The 23,567-nt window shown below is 48.4% G+C and overlaps 4 protein-coding genes and 1 pseudogene across 5 annotated transcripts; all 5 read left to right on the forward strand.

The window, feature by feature from the left end:
- Positions 1 to 87: 87 nt before the first annotated feature.
- TEOVI_000188800 (uncharacterized protein) lies at positions 88 to 309 on the forward strand (the record flags this gene model as incomplete). The annotated part of the gene is made up of 1 exon (XM_067225049.1): positions 88 to 309. One exon carries the CDS (start codon positions 88 to 90, stop codon positions 307 to 309), a length of 222 nt encoding a protein of 73 aa, XP_067081150.1.
- A 1,280-nt stretch (positions 310 to 1,589) lies between these two features.
- On the forward strand, positions 1,590 to 14,843 carry TEOVI_000188900 (uncharacterized protein; the record flags this gene model as incomplete). Its single annotated transcript, XM_067225050.1, has 1 exon — positions 1,590 to 14,843. One exon carries the CDS (start codon positions 1,590 to 1,592, stop codon positions 14,841 to 14,843), a length of 13,254 nt encoding a protein of 4,417 aa, XP_067081151.1.
- Positions 14,844 to 15,409: 566 nt separating this feature from the next.
- TEOVI_000189000 (uncharacterized protein) lies at positions 15,410 to 17,047 on the forward strand (the record flags this gene model as incomplete). Its single annotated transcript, XM_067225051.1, has 1 exon — positions 15,410 to 17,047. The coding sequence occupies one exon, from the start codon at positions 15,410 to 15,412 to the stop codon at positions 17,045 to 17,047; it is 1,638 nt and encodes a 545-aa protein (XP_067081152.1).
- Positions 17,048 to 17,956: 909 nt separating this feature from the next.
- Positions 17,957 to 19,459, forward strand: TEOVI_000189100:pseudogene (annotated as a pseudogene). Its single transcript has one exon. A coding segment is annotated over exon 1 (1,503 nt).
- Positions 19,460 to 20,751: 1,292 nt separating this feature from the next.
- TEOVI_000189200 (uncharacterized protein) lies at positions 20,752 to 23,013 on the forward strand (the record flags this gene model as incomplete). Its single annotated transcript, XM_067225052.1, has 1 exon — positions 20,752 to 23,013. One exon carries the CDS (start codon positions 20,752 to 20,754, stop codon positions 23,011 to 23,013), a length of 2,262 nt encoding a protein of 753 aa, XP_067081153.1.
- Positions 23,014 to 23,567: the final 554 nt, after the last annotated feature.

The raw sequence follows: 23,567 nt of genomic DNA on the forward strand, positions 1-23,567 counted from the left end.
TGTAAAGGATACGGCTTTGAAGTCAACAGAAAGGGGGTGTATAGGTGTGAAGGAGGTAGAAATATACGTTTTATTGATCAGTTAACGATGAGTGGCATTCGAGTGGCGATCTTCTCCAAATATTTTGCGGCGGGTGTCACAGTAGGGGCGCTGTTATGCTCACGGCACTGCTCATGGATGTTAGCAACACATCATGCGGATATTCAACAACACTACGGCAATATTATGAGGTACGCTGAGCAGGTCACATCACTGGAGGAGATGTTGGGCATACATGAAAAGACAACGGGGGATGCCAGGAACGGATGATGCGCGCCGTCAGTTTCCTCGGCGAAAAAAACAAACGAAATTACACGTGAGATGGTTTCATGAATGTTCTTTCTCTCTTTTGTTGTTTTTTTTTCCCTCCTATTACTTGTTTCCTTTCAATGCATACATGAGTATATAGGTGGTAACCTTTTTTTTTGGTGGGGGGGGGGGTAAGAGGGGACACTGTTTTCATTTGATAGAGGAACTAATGTTTCTTGGTTCGTGCCGGGTATTTGCGTGACTGTCTTTAGTTTTTATTGTTCTTATTTATTTTTTTAAAAAAAGGTACTGGTCATTTTGCTAGTGACAACAGCCAAGGAGGTGTGTGCGAGAGTTACTTTTTTTTTTTAGAAAAAAAGGGAGGAGGGGATGTTTCGAAAAGAGAATAATATGGACTGAAGAGTTCCGTTTACAAGGACGATTACGTTTTTACGGGCGTTGTGGGGTTTAATAGATATACCACGAGTCGAAATCAAGGCTAGCGAGATATGCATAGTACTCACCCACCTCTCTCTCTCTCTCTCTAAAAAGAAATAATAATAAAAAAGCAGAAGCCTTTGTTGTTTTTGACACGTAGAGTATTTTCCATTTTTTTTACTTAATATTCTGCTATTCCTGTGCTATTTTTGTTTTTTTTGTCATTCCGCACTCAGTGCGTTTAACCAGCTTCTCCATTGTTCAGTAACTTCACTGGTTTTAAAGTATATAGTTATATAGAAAAGTGAAACGGTTCGCGCGACTATGAAAGGATCGTATAATATTTTCTGTTTCTCTCCATTGTTTTTTGTTTTTTTCTGCAGTCTGTGATTTCTTAAGTGCGCCCCTCTCCATTTCCCTTTATTTTGTTTTTAATGTTTGCTCGTCTTTCCTTTTCTATTTTTTCTCTTGTCTTTTTGGTGTTTTTCCCTCCGGGATCAGTTCCCCGACTACTCACGGTGAATAGGTGGAGCGAGTCGAAGGAAAGAGAAGGGGGAATACAAACGAAAAGCAACTTCAAACCAAACGGAAGGACAACAACAACAGAAAACAAATCAAAAGTTCAACATCCAGCACGTCGCTGTCGTTACCTCCTCAGCGGTGCACGAGAGTGAAGGTGGAAAGGTGGCGGTGGCGGTGGGACAAAACAAAAAGGAAAGGAAAGAAAAGTGAAACAAAAAGTGAATAATAATCGATAGTTTACTCCCCTCCGGGGAGAAAAAGGAGGGAAACAAAACAAAAACAAAAAACAAAAGTGAAAAGGAAAGGAAAAGGGAGAAGGGAAAACAAGAGAAAAAAGGTAGATGGCTGCTCGGTTGGAGGCAATTGCAGCAGAATACTTTCTGCCTGCAAAACCTGAGAACCGTACGAGGGAAGGAGACAGCGTTAGCAGCAAGGGTGGTAAGATAACACACACCTCTGCTGAAGCAGCGGCAGGAAATAGCGGTCAATACCCACCAACTTCTTCACAGGAATCCGAAACGGATAAGAAGCGCGGTGGTGTTAGCGAAGATGACTGTGGAAAGTCTTCAACACCTTTAGCATTGCTTGACAGCGCACATATTCTTCCCCCTCTCATGCTCTATTTTGAATGCCTACCAACGGAATGGGAAACAACGCCTGCTGTATCCGCAAATCAACCAGCGGTTCCAGGTTTAGTGCGGACATCGGCGTCAGGTGGCGTGCCAACAGGGTGTGAAGTTGCGTGGCAACGCCCAAGGCAATTCGGATCGGATCCTAGTGATAAATCTTTTTGTGCAAAGTGGTATGGAAAGCGTAGGAGGCAGGGCACTCAGAAAGAAATGGGAGCCGCGGTCTCATGTGAAGATAGGTATAGGGGAAGGCAGCGGGTACAATCGGACAATGGCCTCTGGAGGTGGTGTGATGACATGGATGTGTTTGCAAACTTTGCACAGCCCCCGTTGAGTGTTGTTTGCGCTTCGTATGAGATGCTGGACGAAAGGCACCAACGTGGTCTTAACGCGGTCACCACACTAGTAGAAAAGTGCAACGACTCTTTTCATCGCGAGCAGTGGGTCACGGCGACCTCGTTGTCCATGCAGCGCCCACCATTTGGGTTCGGAAGCACTGAGGCAGGCACTTCTACTAATGCTGGTTCCATGCCTGCTTGTGCCTCAACCCCGACACCGACTCTTACAGACTATCGTAGTTCCATTGTAAACTCTCTTAACAGTTTTTTGCGTAGCTTGAGCAAGCGCGGTGACCAAGTTCTCGTGTTGCATATAATTATACGAGTGGCCACGTGGCGGTTTTGTAGTAGGAACGAGAGGGTTACTCTTTTATTTAATCACATCCACGCATGTTTGCCGACTGTTCACCCATCAACGGCAACTCTAGCAATGGAAGCGTGGGCGCAACTTCACGCGATAGGGGCAAGCTCCACGGTATACTTGAAAATTGCGACCGAGATGTTGCGACTGGCATGCACTTTTATAAGTGATGTGAGTGTGCCTGCGGGCCAAGTTAGTGGGTTTATTATGATCCACCACATAGCGCAGTGGCCTTACTTGCTATATCGTACTTTACTGCGTGACGAAAGAGATCGGCTCTTGCTCGTGATATGGAAATCATTGATGAGCACTCACCAGCCACACGTGCGCGAGTTGGCGGCAGTGGCGCTGCGAAGCTTGTTTATTCTGGATATCGTACGGGGAAGTTATTCTTGTATGCGCGAGTTGTTGGACCGAGCTGCTTTACTTGTACTATCACCCGGTGACCACCAAAAGGCACCTTTATCTTCTCCACGTACTGCACCAGTCACCAAAGGTGCCGCCCATAAGTCACAGCGTGCAACACCGTTAGGCACTTCGTTAAAACAGTTGGAAGCACCCCTTTTAGTGGGCGAAACCGCTTGTACTCCGAGGGCTGTTGTTGGCACTGAATCTGTCGGTACTGGACAATGTTGTCGAGAGGGCACCTCATGTACAATTACACTCCCGAGTATCCCTTTTTTTGGGTGCACGATAGCCCGTCAATATTGTTTGAACTGGAATTCATCATCTGGTGACGGTGGTGCGACTTTAGTTGCCACGGAAAGCGGTAGTAGTGGAGGGGACTTGCTGAGGCCGGCTGCAGAAGAGGCTGTTGTTGTCGCGAAGGGTGAACTGGGGAATGTAGAGGGGCGTTGTTTTGTACCGCGGTTATCCCCTCCTGCTAATGACGAACCATTTTTGTGCGGGTATATTAAACAAGTTGATCCGGCCAATAAGCGCTTTAAGAACCGGTTGGCAACGATCGCCCCGTCTCACAACGCGGATACCAACTTGCATGCTAGCACCCTCGTGATTGGAGCGTTCGTGAGTGCCCTGCGTTCCTGTGCTGCCTTCCTTGAAATTCCTCCCTTAGTTGGTGCAGAAGATACACAACCTGGTGTGGCCACAGGTCTACGAGGTGCTAACGGAGGCGAAACCGTGTCTGTCAGTGAAGCACAGGGAGGTCCTCCGTGTTCGTCTGAGAGTAGCGAGGAAACCGATTCATGCAGGAGATCAACCAGTCTTGCCGGTAGCAGCCCTTTGTATGACACTGCTGGCGGTGCCAAAACCACTTTGTCGATTGCAGCCGTGATGGAGCACCTTGACGAAACTTCACTAGGGCGGTCACCACCAAAAGGGGGAAAATATCACGCGGCGCCAAATACTGGGGATCGGCGATCGCTCGGTTATCCTTCTCGGAGTCAGGAGGGGCAGGGCTCTGCACCAGCGGTCCCTGATGATACCAGAAAGGTCAAAGAATTGGTGTTGTGGAGGTTATTCCCAGTGCAACCACTTCTCCAATGCTTAGCGCGTGAACGACAGGATAAATCAAGCTCTTTATGGCATGTCGAGCGACTGGTTGCTGTTTTGGCACTTTATGGTCTTCATACTCTGAAGGAGGGTGAAATTCGTGGAGCTTTAGACATGCTTTTAAGAAGGGCTAAGGTGGCGCATAGGAAGGCTGCGGCTGGTAAACAGCAGCAGGAGGCGTGTGTTCTACACGTAGCCCTTCCTGCATCTGCCGCTTTTGGTAACTCCACAGTTGGTGGTGGAGTCGGCAGTATTGCTGGAGACACAGTTGGGACCAGTGAGAAAGACATGTACACACTGTCTCTCGTCAACTTGTCTCTTTTTCTTTCAGCTATTGCAGTGAAGTATCCGCAACTGTTTGAGGTTACGTTTGTAAGCCATATTTACCCGATGCTTTTCTACGCTCTTCAGCAGGCAACACCAGCTTACTGTCCCGCCGCCAGTGCAGTTCTCGCTTTACTGGTACACAACTTTCCCGTATCAAGTCGTGACCGGTTGCAACCCATCGTAGAGCGACTCACTGGTATCGCTACTTCAATGCCTTTCAGCACACATACACTGGGGGCTACCGCAAAAATTTGTGGTGTTTACAGAGAAATGCGGCTTCATTGCTGCCTCGCTTTGTTGCAGCGTATTGCTGAAGTATTGAACGATAATGGGCCGGTGATCGTGCGGGGCGCCAGGGACACGGCGGTAAGCGATATGGAGAGGGAGTCCGTCTGCACCGATTTCCCCCTGAAGAGCGCATCCGACACCAGGAGGAAGATTGTTTGCTTTCGTGTGCTTCACACTGTATGCATGGAGTGGGAGGGCACCGCTCTATTTTTCCTTGAGGTGTGTGCTCCATATTTACATCATCAGAACACCGTCCTCAGGCGTGCGTGCGTGCAATCATGTGTACGTCTGCTACTGTCGGATTGTTTCCTTTCAAGAGCCGAGAGAGTGGGCGGTTCACCACTGAGTGATGCGCTGGATGGTGAAGTGGAGCAGATGGCAGCGTGCGCCGTGAAGTGCCTGTGGGATGGAGACTTGAAAATCGGGTCTCTCTGCGCTCCGTGCAATCCGACACTATACAGGAGCGAGAGAAACGGGATTATCACCTCCGAGACCCGAGCGTACCCCTTCCTTGCACATGCGTTTGATAACGTTAATTTGTGCGATGTAGGGAACGTCCGTCGTGGTTTCGGTGACGATGGCGACACCAACAGCGAAGATGAAAACAACCTTAATCTTGACCGAGCGCTAGAGTGCTCACCGCTTGAGTCGTCAAACCATGACGCAACCTTCACGTGCGAGCGCCACACAGGGCGGTCCCATAACAATATTTTGCGCGAAGTGTTGCATCGCCTCGTTGTGGTTGCGTTGTGCGACCCCGATGAAACCATACGTCACTCGGCACTCAATAGTCTTACCAAGGAGACGGATCAGTTTCTTTACACCCACAAGGAGATAGTTGACCTAATTTTCTCAGCCCTCAACGATGAGTACCCACCTAATCGATTGCAGGCAGTAAGGATACTACGACGACTTGGACACTACATTCCGATGGTTGTGTACCCACGGCTGCGAAAAGTATTTTCGCTAGTGATCCAAGATTTCCACAGCACAATGACCAGCTCGGTGAAAAAATCAAAGGTTGTTCAAAAAGGGGATGAGTGGGCGGGAGCTCGCGGTAACTGTGAGCTTTCTTATGGTAGTAGTCAGAGCCATAGAGTCAACGCAGATACCCCTACGAACGCATTTACCTCTAACAGCACCAGTAATGTCGTGAAGTATAGTGCCGATGAGATGATGCTTCTTTTCGAACTTGTGCAGTCGGTACCAAACTTCATTCCAATTTACATCGATACTATGCTACAACTCTTGCAGCAAGTGCTTGTACCCCACGATATGCTGGAACGCGGAACTGTCATTACCGCTCTTCACATTGTTTCTTTCCTCATGGACGAAACCACTCGGGTGGAATGGCCAAAATTTGAGGTATTACTTAGGCCACTTTCGCAGCAGTTACTGCTGCGTGACAATGACACCAATAGGCTACACGTGGCTATTGGCACTTTGCAGAAGCTCATACAATATGTTGTCATTGGAAATCCTTTCGATCAAAGGGATGATTTGAAACTTACTGTTGAGAGCCTTTACTCACTTCTCTACCGTAGGCCACCTATTGACACTGAGCTTTCCCTCTCGGTGGTTAAGCTCCTGGGGACAATTAGTGCCATTTGCACTGACCGTAAGTTTGACGACCCACAGAGTACCCCTCTTCTTACCCTTGCTACACTCAGCGGAAGTCGTGGAAATTTTGGAACCTTCGCTAGCACGTACCAGCTATCCATTCGACCAACTCCGGGCTACGCGATGTTTCTCAGGGCGGCTCGACCAGAAGCTCCTTTTTATGGTAATGAGGCAAAAAGTGGGCGCAGTTCGCAACTCACCGATTATTTGTGGCCTGATGTTATGTTGCGTGTGTTGCTCCGAACCCTTTCCGATGCACTTGACGATATTATTGCCTTTACTGACGAGGAACTACAAGCCTGCCTGCAGGCAGCAGTGGCGGTCCTGCGCAGCTCCGACGCACCTTCAAAGTTGCAACTGTACCTTCCTCCACTATTGAGTGTTCTTGCAGGCTTGCTGGAACGCACAGATGAGGATGCTCCCCTCCGTGTATATGTCACAGAAAGTATCGTTGAACTAGTAAAGCCGGCCGGACGAACTATTGCTCCGATGTTTGAGCTTCTTGTTGTCTTCCTGAGTGAGCACCTAATGTCTTCAATTTACACACTTCCAAGTTGTTGCAAGCTTCTGATCGGCCTTTGCGAGGCATCTCCAGATTTGGTTCAAGAGCACTGTGAATGGTTTGTTTTGCTACTGTTGGGAAAGCTAATGCACCACGTTGAAATGGCGACATCAGCTACAGCCTCCGCGACTATGCAGAGACAGAGACGTAATCAAAAACAAGGAGCCCCGCAGCAGATTCCTAATGACTTCGATCCATCACCACAAGACACTATAGCAAGGTCTTATGTACCGGGTTCAGTTATAGGTGTTGTCCTCCAAGCCGTTCTGGCATTGCTTCCCATTGCCGATGGGTCGACGGTTCATTACGCATGCCTCATGTTTTCACAAATATTGAGGCGTGCGGGCGGCATATCGGAGCCGCTCATGGTGGGTGAGGAGACTGTAGAGGGTCACACATCGAACGTTACCGTTCCTACGGGACTTAGTGTTGAAGTTATAAGGGGCATTGTGCAAGCCTTGGTGGACCTTCTTGAAAATTTTGACCTGACAGCAATTTCTATGTTCGTGGTCGAGACGGCACTGCTGCTACTTCGAATCTACGCAAAAGCCGCCCATGGAGTGACCAACCAGCCTTCTACCAGATGCTCAGAAGAAGAATCGACACGGAGAAACATCTTGTTGGTACCCGCTGGTAACACTCCTAAGATACAGGAGACACCTAAAATAACTTTGGGGAGCTTGCCTTACGGGCACCAAGAACCACCTAAAACATGGTTTAGTCAATCTCCGTTGTCTCGCTTGGTAGTGGAGGAAATTGTGAACAAGAACACAAGCATCACTTACCGTTTTCCCTTCGATGAAGTGACCACCTCGTGGGAGGCACAAGTGGAAATGGATCTCCTCGCATGCGTGTTCCTGGTGTGTGGCCGTTGCAGGTTACCGGCTGTGTCGTATGAGTTAGTTGTCGGCGAATATATCGAAGAGCGCTTTCAACCAAGTGAGCGGATAAAAGAGTTCTTTAGGGCTGTCTCGTCTCCAACTTCCCGTGTTTCTCTTCTTCATGGTAGCCAGCAGAAACCACCTCTAAATTCACCGTTGCGTTCTGACGGTTTCGCGGCAGAGACGGAGTTACGTGGGGAAACGATAGGTATGACACCATCTTGCGAAAAAACGGCGACTCCCACAAAATTTGAGAGAGCATGGAGCAGCATGCATCAGTTGGTAAAACATACATGCTTCGACGGAGACATACCGCGGAAGTCCGCCCCCATTCCAATGGGTTCTACAAACTTTCCATCAAGCATGCGGTCTTCTCTATTGTCATCGCCGTATCCAACACAAAATGTATCGTCAGTTAGAGATATTTCCGTTTTTGCTGGCAGAGAATCAGGGCCTGGGGTTGGGTGCACCACGCATGTCACGCCTGCAAGCAACATATCCCCTGTGGCATTTGTTTCTGGGGACCGCTTGCTAGCAAGAGTTGCTTCCAGTTTGTCTGAAAATGAAGAGTTGAGGAGCCTTGGAAGAAAACGGTTGTCACAAGTCTGTGAATCACCATTCAGTGTTGGTGGTGGCGTAGTGAACTTAAGCGGGCGGGCTCCATCATCAGAAGTTCAAGCGCTAGCAGATAATGTTTCTCTGGACATTGGGCGGGATTACGATAATGAAAATATGGATGGTGATATAGAGGAGCAGCGCTTTTTCAAATTGCACGAAAACCTCTCCAACAGTGAGTGGCGACCTTGGTTTGAGCTGTTCTGCGTTATCCTAGTGGAGTGCAGCGACCACGCATGTGTGAGTAGCTGCACTTCTCTGCTGAGACGGCATTTCAGTATATTTTCCTCCGATATTCTTCCAGTTGCCTTCCTTTCCCATCTGGTTGCATGCGATTGCAAAAGAATGGTGCGGTGGCTAGAGCTGCTCCGTGACTTCGCATATGCACACGATTATATTCCCCATACGATAGCAGGGGCACTGGCCCAGCTTGCATACAACGTGCGGTTGACTCGAGAGGCCTTACTTCCCCCCTCATTGGCGAAAACTGTCGCCGAAGAATTTGTCACCTTGGATCTTGTCGCCACACTCGCCGAAAAAGCGCTTGACGCCCCTCTCGTGCTTGTGTGCGCTGAGGAGAAATTATTATCTGAATTTTCCTGGGAGGCCGCAGCAAGGTTGTACAGAGCTCTAGAAGATTTAAACTATCCATTTCGTACTAATATTTTGTGCAACCAACCCGGCTTTCGCAACGCCATCCGTAAGTTGATGAGAAACTGCAACGGAGAAAAACAGGAAGAACACTGCTGGGATACTCCAGTGTGCGCTGCAGATGGCGTGCCTGGAGAAAGTGATCATAACTCACCTTTTCCGTGGGAGGTGGCCGATGACGCCACAAGCGTTTTTGGGCTCTCTCCAATGCTATGTGGTGTTTGTCCAGTTGCAACAGACCCTAGCAGTTGGAGGCGAGAAGAGAACACGAAGGTGAAGAAACGTATGCCTCCACCAGTGGTGTTGGAGTTTGCGTGGCCAGAGGTAGCGTTGGGTCAGTACCTCCGCTTAATTTGCATTGGACTGGATGACGTTCACTCTGAAGAGGCTGTTGGAGGTCATAGTTGCCCAACAAGTTTGGGGAGAGAGTTACCAGTCAAAATTTCTTCAAACGATGTAGTAGGAGCGATGCGCTGCTACATGCGGGTGTATGATTTTGAGAGTATTTTAAATCTCTGGAAGGTCGTGAAGGGTATCCGACTTCTACGGCGAGCTGACGAGAGAGCAGTTAACAACCGTTTCCATGAAATAGAGCGGTCTTTGCTTCGCACGATGTGGCCCACATCTGAGTGTCCGACAGAGGCTCACATTGCAAATTTTGTGGTGTCAGCGGCTAAATCGCTTTCTCGATGGGATGTTGTGAAGGAACTGAGCTACAACGACTTTCTCCCAGACGGTGAAGGCAACTCCCAGTTCACACAGCCATATAGAAGCTTCCCTTTTTATAAGCAGATGGAAATATCTCGTGCCGCCGCGTTGGTTAAATCGAAGTGCTATGGTGAGGCGAAAGGGGTGCTAGCCCCTTTACGTGCCGCTTTAAGGGATTCATACACCGTATTCTACACTGAAAATGCGCGACTCAAAATTGAACTGAGTGTTATGTTTCAGGAAATATCGGACCTCGAGGAAGGCATCAACGCCATAGAGCTTAAGAGAACCACAGGAGGTGCTAGCAGTGATTTTCCAGCCGGCAGTGGACCCCTTCCTGGCATAGGCACTTCCCATTCAGTGGGCAATTCCGTTTGTGCTTCGCCCGAACTGTGTGGAGAGGGGAGGGCTGACTATTCACCCTCTTACGCTGGAACGCATGCCGGTCACGAGCAACACTACAGCCAGGGGAAAAGATGTATGGCTTATACGGAGGCCACGATGCGTCGCCTACAGAACATTGCTGGTCGTCTTCTTCCTGAACACAGCACTATTCTTCAGCGGTTTGAGATAATAGCCCTCCGAAGCACCCTCGGTCCTCCGGAATGGCAACTGCAAAATATTCTGATATTGTGTGAACGCATTGCCGAAGAGGGTAAACCACGACGTGCTGTACAAGCGATTGAACATTTTCTTACCCCTCCTATCGATGATGCTGATCGGGAAGGATATCGCGAATACAGAAGTAGTTTAATGTTGGAAAAGTACCGTATCGGACTGCAACACCTGTGTGACCCGCAAGATCTTGAGAGTTTGTCACATCAAATTGCTTGGGAGATGTCCATTGATATTGATATGTTCACCGGAAGCCAACCCACTCCTGTGCAGTTGGCTGCAGAGGATCCGAGTTCATGTTTACGCTGTGCATACACAGGTGCCATCGGCCAAGAACGCAGTGAGTCAATGTTGCTTCTCTTGTTGTGTCAGCGCAAGATGGTTCGTGCTAAACGGCGACAAAGACACTGTTTTTCTTCCGGTAGCGCAATAGGCGCTTCAAACGGCTTTGCGGCGGAACCCGTAGAAAGTGTAAACGTTATATCTTCACAATCTGAAGACAATGGTTCGTCTAAGATCAGGAGCCCATTGTGCAGTAATGGGGCCACTGGACGAGTAGAGTGCACTATCGACTGCCCTAGGAGTGATGCTGAAATCGTTCGTGAGTACTATCGTATCGAGGAAATTGTTAGCACACATGAAGCAACGGCCTCTGTTTGGCGCGAGTTGGGGTTGCTGCTGTTTGATGTATGCATGGCCATATACAAGGAGTGGGTTTGTACGCGCGAGTCCAAGACGCTCAGCAATTTCTGCATACGGTCGAAGGAAGCGATCAGTGCACTGCAGAAGGCTGTTACGATTTGGAACACTCAAACATTCAGTTCAATCTCCGGAGTTGGTCCATATCAGAGCACTTCTGTGCGTCGCCTGCGTCACTCTCGCACCGCACTACCGGTTGTTCACCTCCTTTTGAAGTCGTTACATCTGGCGATGATGTTAAGCGATATTTTGAGCGATGAAGCGCATCTTAAGTGTTTGAATAACGTCGGAAGCACGTCCCCTACGGCAGCTGAAGCCTCGGAAAAATGCGATGATGATTACATCGGTGGCGACTTTCACCAAGCACCGAGGAGTAGTTGTGCTGATTCAGTCAATGAGGTGCTGGAGGACAGCAAGCCATGGTCTGAGGGCATGGGTTTCTTGAATTTGGATTTCTCGCCTGGAATGCATCTGCACTGGGGATGTGCATTACCGTTCTTGATAAACGCCGCCGCGCGATACGATGAGCTGCGTAGCGTGGTGCGTGATATGTGTTCGCATTCACGGGTTATGCTGTACCAGTGTGTGTATCAGTTGGTTTCTCTTGACCACAACTACTCTGATGGGTGCAAAACAGAAAGGGAACTAAGTCACGAGCACAATAACCCTTGTGGTCTGCGGTCCCCTTCCTGTATTTCAACCGCTGCGCCGTCGGTACCTTGCTCGCAAGTCCCCGTGGAAGAACAGCTGCTGGCGGAGGACACCGTTAAACGGATGGCTACGCAGGAACCACAGGAAGAAAGGTCGCAAAGGTTTGGTCAGTTCACTGACATTCTTTCTAATCTGGGGACTGTAAGTGAAGAGCATAGAACGGTTATTGATCAAACATTGCAGTTCTGCGAATTCGTGATGGGCGACAAAGGGACAACCCTCATTCTTGGCGGTTGCGCCTTGCCTGTACCTCTGTGGAACCTCCAGCGCTACATGGCCATGACGTGTTTGACAGGGGAAACGACTGGCAAATTCTGCGAAGCAGTCAAAGCTGGATCGACTGGTGCGGTTAGGGCAGCATTGGTTTCTGGGGTGTGTAGTACCAGTGTCGAGTTGCAACGTATTCAACAAGTACGCCGTCAAATGTGTTGTCCTTCCGCGGAGGGAACACAAGAAGAAGTATTCGTGCTTCTGCTATCTGATGGAACAATGCCACGCTTTCACCGATTTATTCCCACGGGAGGTTCTTCTACAGACTGTGGAGGTAAAACCAGTGGGGGAGCAGTACCTATCACACAGCCGTTCCACGCAAGTCCGTGCGATGTACGTCGAAATACAAAAGGGTTGAACTGTCCCTCAGCTCTTTTCTCCGATGTGAATTCTTTTTTCTCCCAGCCCTGTGAATCAAGCACCCCTGTACCGGTAGCGAACCATTTTGTCCGTTTTACTGCAGACCAACGTCAGTTTCCCGGTTTCCAGGAACCTTCTAACTATGTGCCCCCAATTGCGGCGATGGAATGTGTGATCAGCTGTTTACTAGGTCACTTGCCCGTTCGGTATCTCCGCAGGCCTCTGGTGTTGCCACTAGGATTGAAGGATTTCATCACCCAATTACCTAACGTTGCCGTCACTTCCTCCAACTGGCAGATGAAGTTGCCGCCGTCGCTGCAGGCTAAGTGTACTGCATTCATGGGACGCCAACCGTTGTCACTCTTTCATATTCTTAATGAGTACAAGAAACATTTGTTCAGTAATTCGGCCCTCGACGGACGGCGGGATGATCATCACGGGTGTCAGAGTAGAGTTTTTAGTGGCGGAAGTGACGGCTCACCGAGGTGTAGTCCCGTGGCCAAGGCTGAGATGCGTGCAGCTTCCCCACCACATCATCGGCGGCATCGCAGCAAGAAAAGAGGGCTTTCAACGCAGTATGAACAACGTTTGGCGCATGCTTTTGACTATGGGAGTATTCAACCACTCTGCTCATTCATTGAAAAGAATCTGGAAGTCACATCTTCGGCGACTCAACTGCCCAGACCTGCGGCGCAGATGGAGGCTTTGTATAGCGAGTTGGTGAAACTCCTTCCTCGTTGTTCATGTAATAGGCGTGGAACGAAGCCTGAGTCAGGACCATCGCCAACAGAAAGTGGTACCCAGGTGAGTAAGGGAAGTGAGGGTGATCCTGTGGCTGCTGGTGAAACCTTTTCCGTGTCATCAACACAATGCAAATGCCCTAATACAAACTGGACACAGCTAGATGAATCACTACTGACCGAAGTGCGGCTGATAATTTTACGACACGAGGCACCACTGTATACTGATGCACTTCAGCTTTCACTTTACACGGCATCAACCGATGCAGGTAAATGGTTAAATATCGTTCAAACCTTTACAGGTGAGCTGGCAGAGTGTAGCATGATCGAGTACTTGTTGGACGTAACAGATCGTGAGTCCACCACGTTTTTTGTGGATACAGCAACAGGACATGTTGCAACGCACTGCTTGGGTGGTCATGCGTTGCAGAGACGTCGTCAATCAAGACACTCCGTGGCCTTTCAGCACAGCCAATCGCTTAACGGCGGAGAACCGGCAACGACAGAAACGGGACCAAAAGCAGATGAAGAAGATGTGGATGTGACACCAGGCAGTTCCCCCTTTCCATGCACGGATCCTACGATCTTCCGCCTGACAGGGTCTCTGCTCGCTGTCTTGCCCCTGAAGTGCCCCTTCGGTGTTTTTCTCAGTACCGCGACGCAGTGCCTGTTTTCTATGCTTCGGTATCAGACAGACCTCGTCGGGATCGTCAAATATGGTCTTGAAGACCTGAGGGGGTTCGCCTGCCGCCACGTTCCCCTCCAACAAGAACAGTTTCCTGAGAGCACACGAGGTTTTAACGCCGAGTCGGGGAGGCGGCCCACAAGTGAGCACGGAAGGGGGAGCACAGATGTGGATTCTATACCAGGAGGTTTGGGGTTATCTCCATATGCGGGGTTATCACCGAAGGGATCGAACAACCAAGTACCCACTTGTGTTTCACATCGTCCAGGGGAGGTGCGAGTGAACACATTTTCTATAGCAGATGCCTCGGGGGCGTCACTGCACTCGGCGTTTACCGGGGGGACGTTGCGAGACGGTTCCCCACGTAATACGCCAGAGTCCACAAACTCACAACCCCCATTGCATTCAACACAGGATGTCATCACTGCGCACGAGAAGACAGTGAGGTGTGAAGTGCAAGAACCATTTCCGCATGCGATGGAGAGTTGGGTGGTGGCGAATAAAGGACAAGGTGCCACCGTCGATGGGGCACCGTTGAGGAGAAAATCATCGTCCGCCGCGGTATCGGGACTCATTTCGGGGATTTCAGTGAAGAAAGCCGCACAGCAACGTTCACTTAACTTGGATTTACCCAAGCTTTTTGATTGCGCTTCTATCTTCGTGAAACTTAGCGATGATTTGTTGCCGATGCGTAGAGAACCAGCTGTCGAGGCTTTTTCTGGACTACAGAGTAAAAGTTTCAAAGACTCAGTTGACACCCTCCGCTGTGAGAGGGCTCGTGAAGATTTAAAGGCCACTGGGTCCCTGCAACATGCAACGAGTGATACCGAAGTCGAAGAAAAACGTATGCTGCAGCCTGATAAAAGTTGTAACGCTCACCCACATAATGCGAATGTGGCAATCACCGCACGAACTGTTGAGAGCCGCGTGGTTCAACTGATTAATGCTGCTGTAAATAACAAAAATCTTATAGGAACTACAGATGTTCCACATCGATGGCGTAGTTGGGCACCGCAGTGGTGAAGTTGCTGCTGGCTGTCCGTATTTTGATCTCCGCATTGCCACTGTGGGCGGAGTGCGGAGTCGTTGCTCATTCTTTATGTGTCATTCTTTTTTTAGCTGGCGTGTCCTTTTTTTTATTTTCGAATTTCCCCACCTTTCACCTCTCACTTCCGAATAAAAATTCACGAGGCGATCTCACACCCCTTTTACCGATGTAACACTTCTCCAGTTGCAGAGAGCACACCAGGAAAAGTTGACACAGTAGAGCGTGCTTTTTTTTTTTTGTACACTTCCTCTCACTGAACTCTTGATACGCTTCGCTTGTGAGCATAGGTGCTAAGCATGTACTCTTTGTATTTTAGACTTCAAGTTATTTTTAGCGTTTCCTTTTTTCTTCAGGATATTGTTATTCACTTTGAATTAGTTTAGTATTCAATTGTTGGATGCGTGTGTCCTTGTCTTGTTGAGTGAGATTAGCAAGAAAAAAAAAAGCATCAAAATCGCATTTTGTATTACACCTACTCATTTTGCGTAAATATACCAGCAAACAGAGTGAAGGGTAAACTCGAGGGCCACAATACCTTTCGATGTTGGAGGGACTATGCGTGCGCAAGGCTGTGGAGCGTCTGCGGCATAAGACATCACAACAGCGGCAACTCGTTAATGAGATGCGGGAACGCGCTGATGCCCTTACTGCAAGTGGCCTCGCTGCTGCTCGTGCAAGGCGGGACCCGGCTGCGCAGAAGCTGCAGCACCAGGAACCTTGCTTTGTGGAGGTAGCAAGCAGCAGCAACCTGCAGCGCGGTTTCTCTCCTGATTGTATGCTAAGTGGCGTCGCGATTGGTGTGTCGGATACGCTTGACGTGCGAGAGTTTTGCACGCGGTACGGGACTCAGTCACAGCTACTGCAGCAGATGCCACAAACAGAATTTCCTTTCGTCTCCTGGCTTCGCCGCCATGGTGCCCAGTTTGTCGGAAAGTTGGCGTGTCGGACACCGCTGACAATCGATGAGGCAAGTCTGATTGTTTCTGACAACCCTGCTGCCGTGGCCGTTTCTCGGAATGCGTGTAACTACGCCATCAGTTCCTCGCTTATGGGGCCTGCAGCCCTGACATCCCCCTTACATCATCCTATTGCTTCATTTAAACCCACAGCGCAGTCGTTTGCGACATTTGCGGAGGGTTATCGACTCTCGGTTCCGTCCATGTCCTTCGGTATAACCGCGGGGACTCTCGATGATATATTTTATTTGTGGGAAGTATTTACGTCAGCCATTCAACCAGCCTCATTCTTTGACACTCAGAGCGGTGATACAACCGATGGGAATGACGGGAATGCCGTCACCGATAGCAATAAGGCCACCGGATCCACGAAACGGAGGCGCCCGGTGCCCTCCCCTCCAAATGACTCGAGCGCGAACCGTTATGGATATGCCAGTGTAGGAAGGTTCAAACGTTCGATTAGTGATGGGTATTCAAGTTTACGAGGGAGTCGGCCAACAAGTGGGGAGGAGGAATTGATTGGACCACACATTGAACTTTCTGTCGGTTATCCCGCGGATTGGATTGATGCCCTTTGCCATGAGCGACTCTTGTCGGCTGACGAGTTCCGCCGCCGCATTCTTCGGCTTGTTTCCACACGCAATTCTATGCGAAAGAATGAAGTTTTGGAGGTCATTCCACTCACTATTGACATTGACCTGGAGGAGGTAGTGCAGGCAACACAAACAATCGGCCTTTACGAGCTTTCACAAGCCTTCGATCGCCTCTTCTTCTGGAACACTCATTCGGACGGAAGAGATCCGTGCTTATCATCATCATCATCCACATCCGGAAAAGCGGGCGTACTGGAGGAACTTCCGGAAGAACTAGTGTCTGCAATTTTTAATGGTAGAGCGCTGACCAGTCTTGACTACCATCGTGCACTGCGAACGCGTGACAGTGTTGTGAGGGCAACAGAGGAACAGTTTCGTGACGTCGACTTCATATTAACTCCGATGTTGTCAGAACCGTACGTAAACAGCAGCATGAGAAGCATCGCACTCCTGCTCCCGTTTTCACTCGGTGGGAATCCAATGGTTTCGTTGCAGTTAGAACCGGACTTTCCTGTCGTGCTTATTGGTGAGTTAGGTCGGGATACGGGATTGTTTGAGGATAGCACTACGTTTCTTCAGTTCGTGCAAGGAACATCACCAGGATGGTGGCGGAGAAAGTTTATGAGGTGATTTATTGCGTATGATGTTTGATTTCGTCTGGTTGACGTTGTCGACATGATTAACTGTTTCCCCTCTCGGTTAATGCAACTTCGCGGTTGTCACTATTTTTAGTGCAACGTGCTCCATTCCCGGTTTTGTAAGCTGGGGCATTAATTGTGTGTTGTTGTTTTCACGGCGTGACACTGAAATTTCCTCATTTGTTCTCTTTATTGATGTTTAGGCTCCACTTAGCTTCACCGAAATGACCTCCGCTCCTTTTTCCTCCCTTTGAACGGCTGCCTACCTCAGCATATACGATGCTTTTTGCTGCAGCTAACAGTTTGATGTGATGAATTTTAAGCTTAGGACACCTTTGGACGCAGGGACCCTGCGATTGAAAACAGTGAAACTTGATCGATTCGTACACTGACTAACCTTTCCTTTCTCTTATTTTTTTTGTCCCTTCTGTACCTGAAGCGTTGCGGTGGCACCGGTTCTTGCCTCAAGTGCCGCGTGGCACAACATGTTGTCGACACCCCGTGATGAATTTTAAGCTTAGGACACCTTTGGACGCAGGGACCCTGCGATTGAAAACAGTGAAACTTGATCGATTCGTACACTGATTTCCATTTGTATTTTTTCCCATTCTACCCAAGTTCTTTCTCCTCCCACGAAAATGTGTCAAATCACCTACTCCTCCATTTTCCCTGTTTGTGTAGCTCTTTGCAGGCTGTCTATCGTATTTTCCTATTTGTTTGCATGGGTGCCTGTTTTCTTGAAAATGGCGCTAGACATATTTTTTCCTTCTAACCCTGCGATCACCTCTTGCGTTCAATATATATATTTTTATATATATCTTGTCTAAATGACATGAAAATAAAACTACTAGGAGGTTACAGTTCACTAGCACAACGCTGTTAAGGACCTCATTATTCAGGTATGGAAAGAGGGGGAAAAATTGCGGCTATATTTGTCGGTCATTTCGTGTCGCGCCGTCATAAGGTTTTTTTATTTCTATTTTCCCTCTTATTTTTCTTCACGTCCGTTATGTTGTTGTCCAGTTGCTTCCTTCTTAGCACTCCCAGCTTTTTTTCTACTGGGACTTCGGAGGGAAGTTCCATATCGCGGGGAATTGTGTCGTTTTCCTCAGGCGAGCTTCCGTCTTCCAATGTTGCAGCGGATACTGCTACCATTTTTGTTTCACTTGCTTCATTTCGTGATAGCGAGTGCGTGACAACGCTGGACCGTCTTTTCAGTGCGGCAAAAAATCCACACCGCGTGTTTGTTGGTATCAGCGAGGAGCGATTTGGGAGTGAAAGCGGCTGTACCAACTCTCCTACACTTTTAGGGTTCGTTGGAAGTCAGCGTGATTTTAATATTCGTTGGCGTGACGTTGTGCCCCGTGCATTTGATGAGGCGACATCAGATGAGTTCCGACCACCTCCGACAACTCCGCTACTACACGCAAGACGTGAGAACGACGTTCTCACATGTTTCCTCAAACCCAAAATTTCGCGACCGAGTCCGTTACCGCAAGGCAAAGAGCTTTTGCGCAACTGTCAGGTCGTCACACGTGTCGGTGATCCGGATGATGCACGGGGCCCCACCTACGCACGGTACATCACTAGCCTTTTTTACGTAGATCAGGATTATTATATGGTCATTGACAGTCACATCAGAGCGCTTTTGGAGTGGGACGAGAAGATGATTAAACACGCTCGGCTTATGCCAACTCGGGGAGTTTTGTCGCATTACCCTAACGGCTACACTCCGCAGAATCCAGACAAGGAAGTTAATTACACTCATGTGATGGCCATGTGCAAGGCTGTCATTCCTCCCACCAACATCCCAAAGCTTGGGGCTCGATGGATTTTGAAAAGACAGCGTCCACTTCTTCAATCACTTGTGGCCGCAGGCTATATCTTTGGTGATGCTCAGTTTGTGAAGGATGTACCATTTGACCCCTATCTCCCCTACTTATTTGAGGGGGAGGAAATGCTGTACACTGCACGACTCTGGACAAATGGGTGGGACAGCTACTGCCCGGGAGATTCATTTGTCTTCCACAACTATGAACGAGCGTCCGCGCCAAGGTTTTGGTCCGCAATATACAAGAGCAACCAGAGCGAAAGCCGGAAGCGGCAGGAAAAAATTGGGGTTCTTCGCGCACTTTACTTAATGGAAAGGAAGGAGCTGAACACAACAGTACCGCTTGTTTCGCGTGACGTAGCGCAGATCGTGTGTCCCGCCATCAGTATCGAGGAGGGCCGCTTTGGCATGGGAACCGTAAGGCCACTTGACGCTTTCTGGGAATTCGCTGAGCTTACCGATGCGTTCTTGAAGGAGAAGGACGACGAAGGGCGGTGGATGGGTGGTGAGGGGTTGTGTCACCAGTTGGAGGCGCTTAGTGCCTCCATCAAACATATGGCTTCTGAAGATTAGGCTCTCCCGCCTCCTCATGTACACGATTGTGGTGAGTTGAGGAGTGAAAATCCAAAATACGAAATTAGTGCAAATTCCATTATATTCTGTTTTTTTTTTCTGTTGTTGTTCTTGTGTGTGTGTGTGGAGGCAGCAAAAATAAGGTAGCGAGGTTGAGAAGGCAAATGATGTTACTGACGAAATTCAATTGGTCGCGTTTATTTGGACTTTGGCAACCTCGACTTTCTCTTCTTATAAGTTTTGTTGGCGTCTACATTTTATATCTACAGTGCCGGTTGCAGAAACTTGCTCATTATTTTCCTTCCATCTTATTTTTCTTTTTCGTGTGTACATATTTTTACAAAACTGTATTCCACGCCGTTTTCGGTGCCATTTATTCTTTCGATTCCGTGTACTTCCTCCTAGGTGGCAAAGCATCTTTTTTTTTGTTCGTGTCATTGTTAAAATAATGATAATAGTTATTATTATTATTATATATATTTTTTGTGTGCGTGTGGACACTAGTGGATGGCTGTAACCCTTCCTTTATGTTTTCTTGAATCCTTTCTTTTTAATTCTCTATTGTTGTTTGTTTCACCGCATGATTTTACCTGGTGAGCGCCAGCCATTGGCGGTGGGTTCCTTTTTTTTCTTTGTTGTACTTGAGAAGGTACCTGTTTGGTTATTGCAAAGTCGTTACTGACATCGATGGGGGGACCACTGGGAAGCAATGGGATGCGGAAGCAGATGAAGGAGAGTTTCATCTGCACTTTTTCAAGTAGTTATATTGCAGAGTGCCTTTGTTTATATTTATTTACCTATTGTTTGTTTGTTTTTGTAGAAACAAAACCTCTTCTTCCTCTCTAGCACACGGTAGTGTTCGCTTTGTCAGTGAATGAGGAAAATTCCCCTAGTCATGTGAGTTTATAACAGCGCATATATATTTTTTTCATTATTTTACACAAGTTCATACACAAAAGTATCATCTATCTATATTTGTTTATGTCCGTTTGTCTACCCATCGCACGAAACAGCTCTGTAAGTTATGCTATAATGTTACGGTGGCCGTAAGCTGTCGGGTTGTCGGACAACTTGAAAAATTCCTTTTTTTGTTAACCGTATATGCTTTTATCAATCCTTCTATATATGTATTAGATTCTTTACTGTTACTCGTTGGAAGGACTACAATAGGCAAGTGAGCGAAGCAGAGAGAGAGGGAGAAGGAGGAGGATACTGACTGAAATCACTGAGGAAAGGGGAATTACTTGCGACTGATTAGGTGAAACACCAATAACACCCACCTGCAACGAGCAATGGAGAGAAATACTCCTCGTTACCAGCATCCTCCTTACCGAGGGAGGGCTAGTGTACACTACGGGCAAACGCGACCAACACAGCGGGCACCGCCGCCACCCGCAAGGGGCAATGAACCAACCAACCTGGGAGCTGCGGCGGAGTGTTACGGAGTGATGACGCGATACGGTGCTGTACAACACGGAACCCACGCCTCAGGCGGCCCATCACAACTCGGACAGCAGCTGCGAAGGGAGGGTAACTCCATGCGCTTTAATGACATCGGTGCGAGATTCACCAGAAGTGGGTCAAACGGCGGTTCTTACGGCGGAGGGTCCGGATATGGCTCTTCTGTGTCGCATAATCCCCCAAGTTTACGTAGGCAAAGCAGTGGGCTTCTATCACGCGACAACTCACTTTGTGGTCACCTATCCGCTGAAGATGTTGGGTATGGTACTCTTTATCGTCCCAGAAGCTTCTCAAGGGGTTCGCGGTACGGTATGCGCTCATCGTCCCAACAAGGAAGCCTTCGTTCTCACAGTGGCGCCGGTGGAGGAGGAAGTTTTGTCAAGAGAAGTAGCTTTCGAAGTAGCCCGAGTCGCTACCCTTGTGGTTCGTTTCACTGGACTCCTGATGGTCCCGCGTCAGCATCGAACAGTGGTGGTAGTTTTTACGGTACGCGTCGCAGGACCTCTGGCGCAGGCGTTTCCAGTGTCCCTAACCCTGCCCGTTGCGTATACGATATGGGGGGAGCAGTCAGTCGCCGTGGCTCCTTATTGGCCGGTCAGAGTGGCACAACGCCGAGAGAAGGAGCCTGTTATGGAATCAATCGGAAGAACAGTATGCGGTTATCGCGTACTAATTCTTGTATGAACGGCTTCTACAGTTATGGCGCCAACGCGTTGGCCTCAAGACGGGAAATGGGTGGGTATGGCAGCCTTCCTCGGAGCCGCCTGGCGGGGAGGCCTACAGCTCCACCTAATTGGCCAGGTGTCCCAACAAACGTTTCACGCAACCTGAACCCAATGGGTACAAGACAAGCGCAACGTCCGTTAAATGAACCCATCGTACCAGACGATGCTGAAAAGGATGTTCCTGGTCAACTGGTACGGTGTAACAGTGAAAAGAAAATCGGTATCTATTTCAAGGACGTACAACCGACGGAGGAGGGGGAGTACAAACAAGGCGACGCGGCGAGTGGACGGAAGTCAAAGGCCTCCATGTCGTCGTCTGCCGTAACGAATATTCGCACCATTGTACTTCTTGAAGGGGAAGCTGAGGATTCAATTCATGTTGATGGGACGACCATGACGTTACTTAAGCCGAACAGTGATGAACCGGTAAGGTTTGAAACCAAGGAAATTGTTTATTACGACCCAAACGATTCTAACATCTACATGGACTCTACAGAAGAGCTCTGTGACACATTCCTCTTGGGTTGTAATATCAGCCTCGTGATGGCCGACGCTCAGTGCCCTGCACAGCAACCTACGCAATGGCATTCATGGAATGTTCTCAGGCGGTTGATGAGAGATGTATTTGCGCGAATGCCCGACCGCGCGGAGTTGAGGTTATCAATTTCATTGATGGACGATGATAAAGTGATGGATTTACTAGTGCCCGATCCGCAGTTTGTTAACCTCACCGTCTCCTACTCTCCGTTGTTCGGAAACGTACCCCATGGAATGACATTTGAGGTACTGGACAGTGCGTCGGAGTTTGGAGGCCTCTTAAAAGTGGCACTCTCAAGGGCTGTTGGTCAAGACAGTGGCGAGTTTGGAATAATTCTTGTGGTGGCAATATTAAAACAAGTTCGTAAAAACCCCTCAAATCCCAAAGATGAAGAAGATGTTATCCTATCCTCTTTGTTTGCTACGGGGGTGGGTGACGGTGTCGTCCACTACAGTCGTATCCTTGACAAAAACCCTGCCGAACCACGTGCCATGTTCCAGTTTGCTGTGGGTGGTCCATCCCAAACGGCTGCTGTCGTCTCCATGGCGGACGATCCCAAAAACTTAGTGAAAAATCACCAGTTCATGACTACTCTTCAACGACTTGGGAAAATTGAAAATTACACTCTGCGTTTAGGTTCGGTTCGTCGGTTTGTTTCCTACACGAAGGAGTCGCTGCCGAAGACGCGGATCCACCTCCAGAACCTGCCGGAAGGACCGGAGAAAGAGGCTCTTAAGCGGTCAGTGACGCGGTACGAGAAGATGTTGGCTGACGCTGAGGCCATGCTTGAGTCACCGGACTGCGCAGCTCCGAAGACATATGTGCGTTAAGAGGCACAGTTAGTATGTTTGCATCGTCTAAACTTATCCTTTCTTTGTTTATGTGTTAAGTTGCACTTTACTCAAACTCTCCAGATATATTTACATACGAGTGTGCGTTTCTCCGGTTGTTTATTGTATCAGAGGGCCACTTTTTAAAAATTTCTCAGATAGCGGACGCATTTCTATTCAACGGTTAACATCCTTTTGTTTACCCTTTCAGTATATATTTATTTGTTTTTATTTTCTTTATATGATAAAGTATGTGTTTATATATAATAATGGGAGTGGACCTTAAGAGGCCGTTCCACCTTTCCTGAAGTTAACTTAAGTGCGAGGAGGAGGAGGAGAAGTCCGATTGGTGCCTTAACTTTTCATTGTTACTTATCTATTAAGTTGTTACACACTTCTTAAAATGAGGATGATGACTATCACCTCATTTTATTTGTTTGTAATAACCGGTGATGGGAACACTAAAAGTGCATCAAACAGCAGCAAGAAAGGGCTTTTACCTGTGTGATTGGATGGATGAAAGGAACATCTTTTTTTTTTTTTTTTGGGGGGGG

This window comes from Trypanosoma equiperdum, assembly GCF_001457755.1.
Source record: "Trypanosoma equiperdum strain OVI genome assembly, contig: ctg_447, whole genome shotgun sequence".
NCBI lineage: Eukaryota > Euglenozoa > Kinetoplastea > Trypanosomatida > Trypanosomatidae > Trypanosoma > Trypanosoma equiperdum.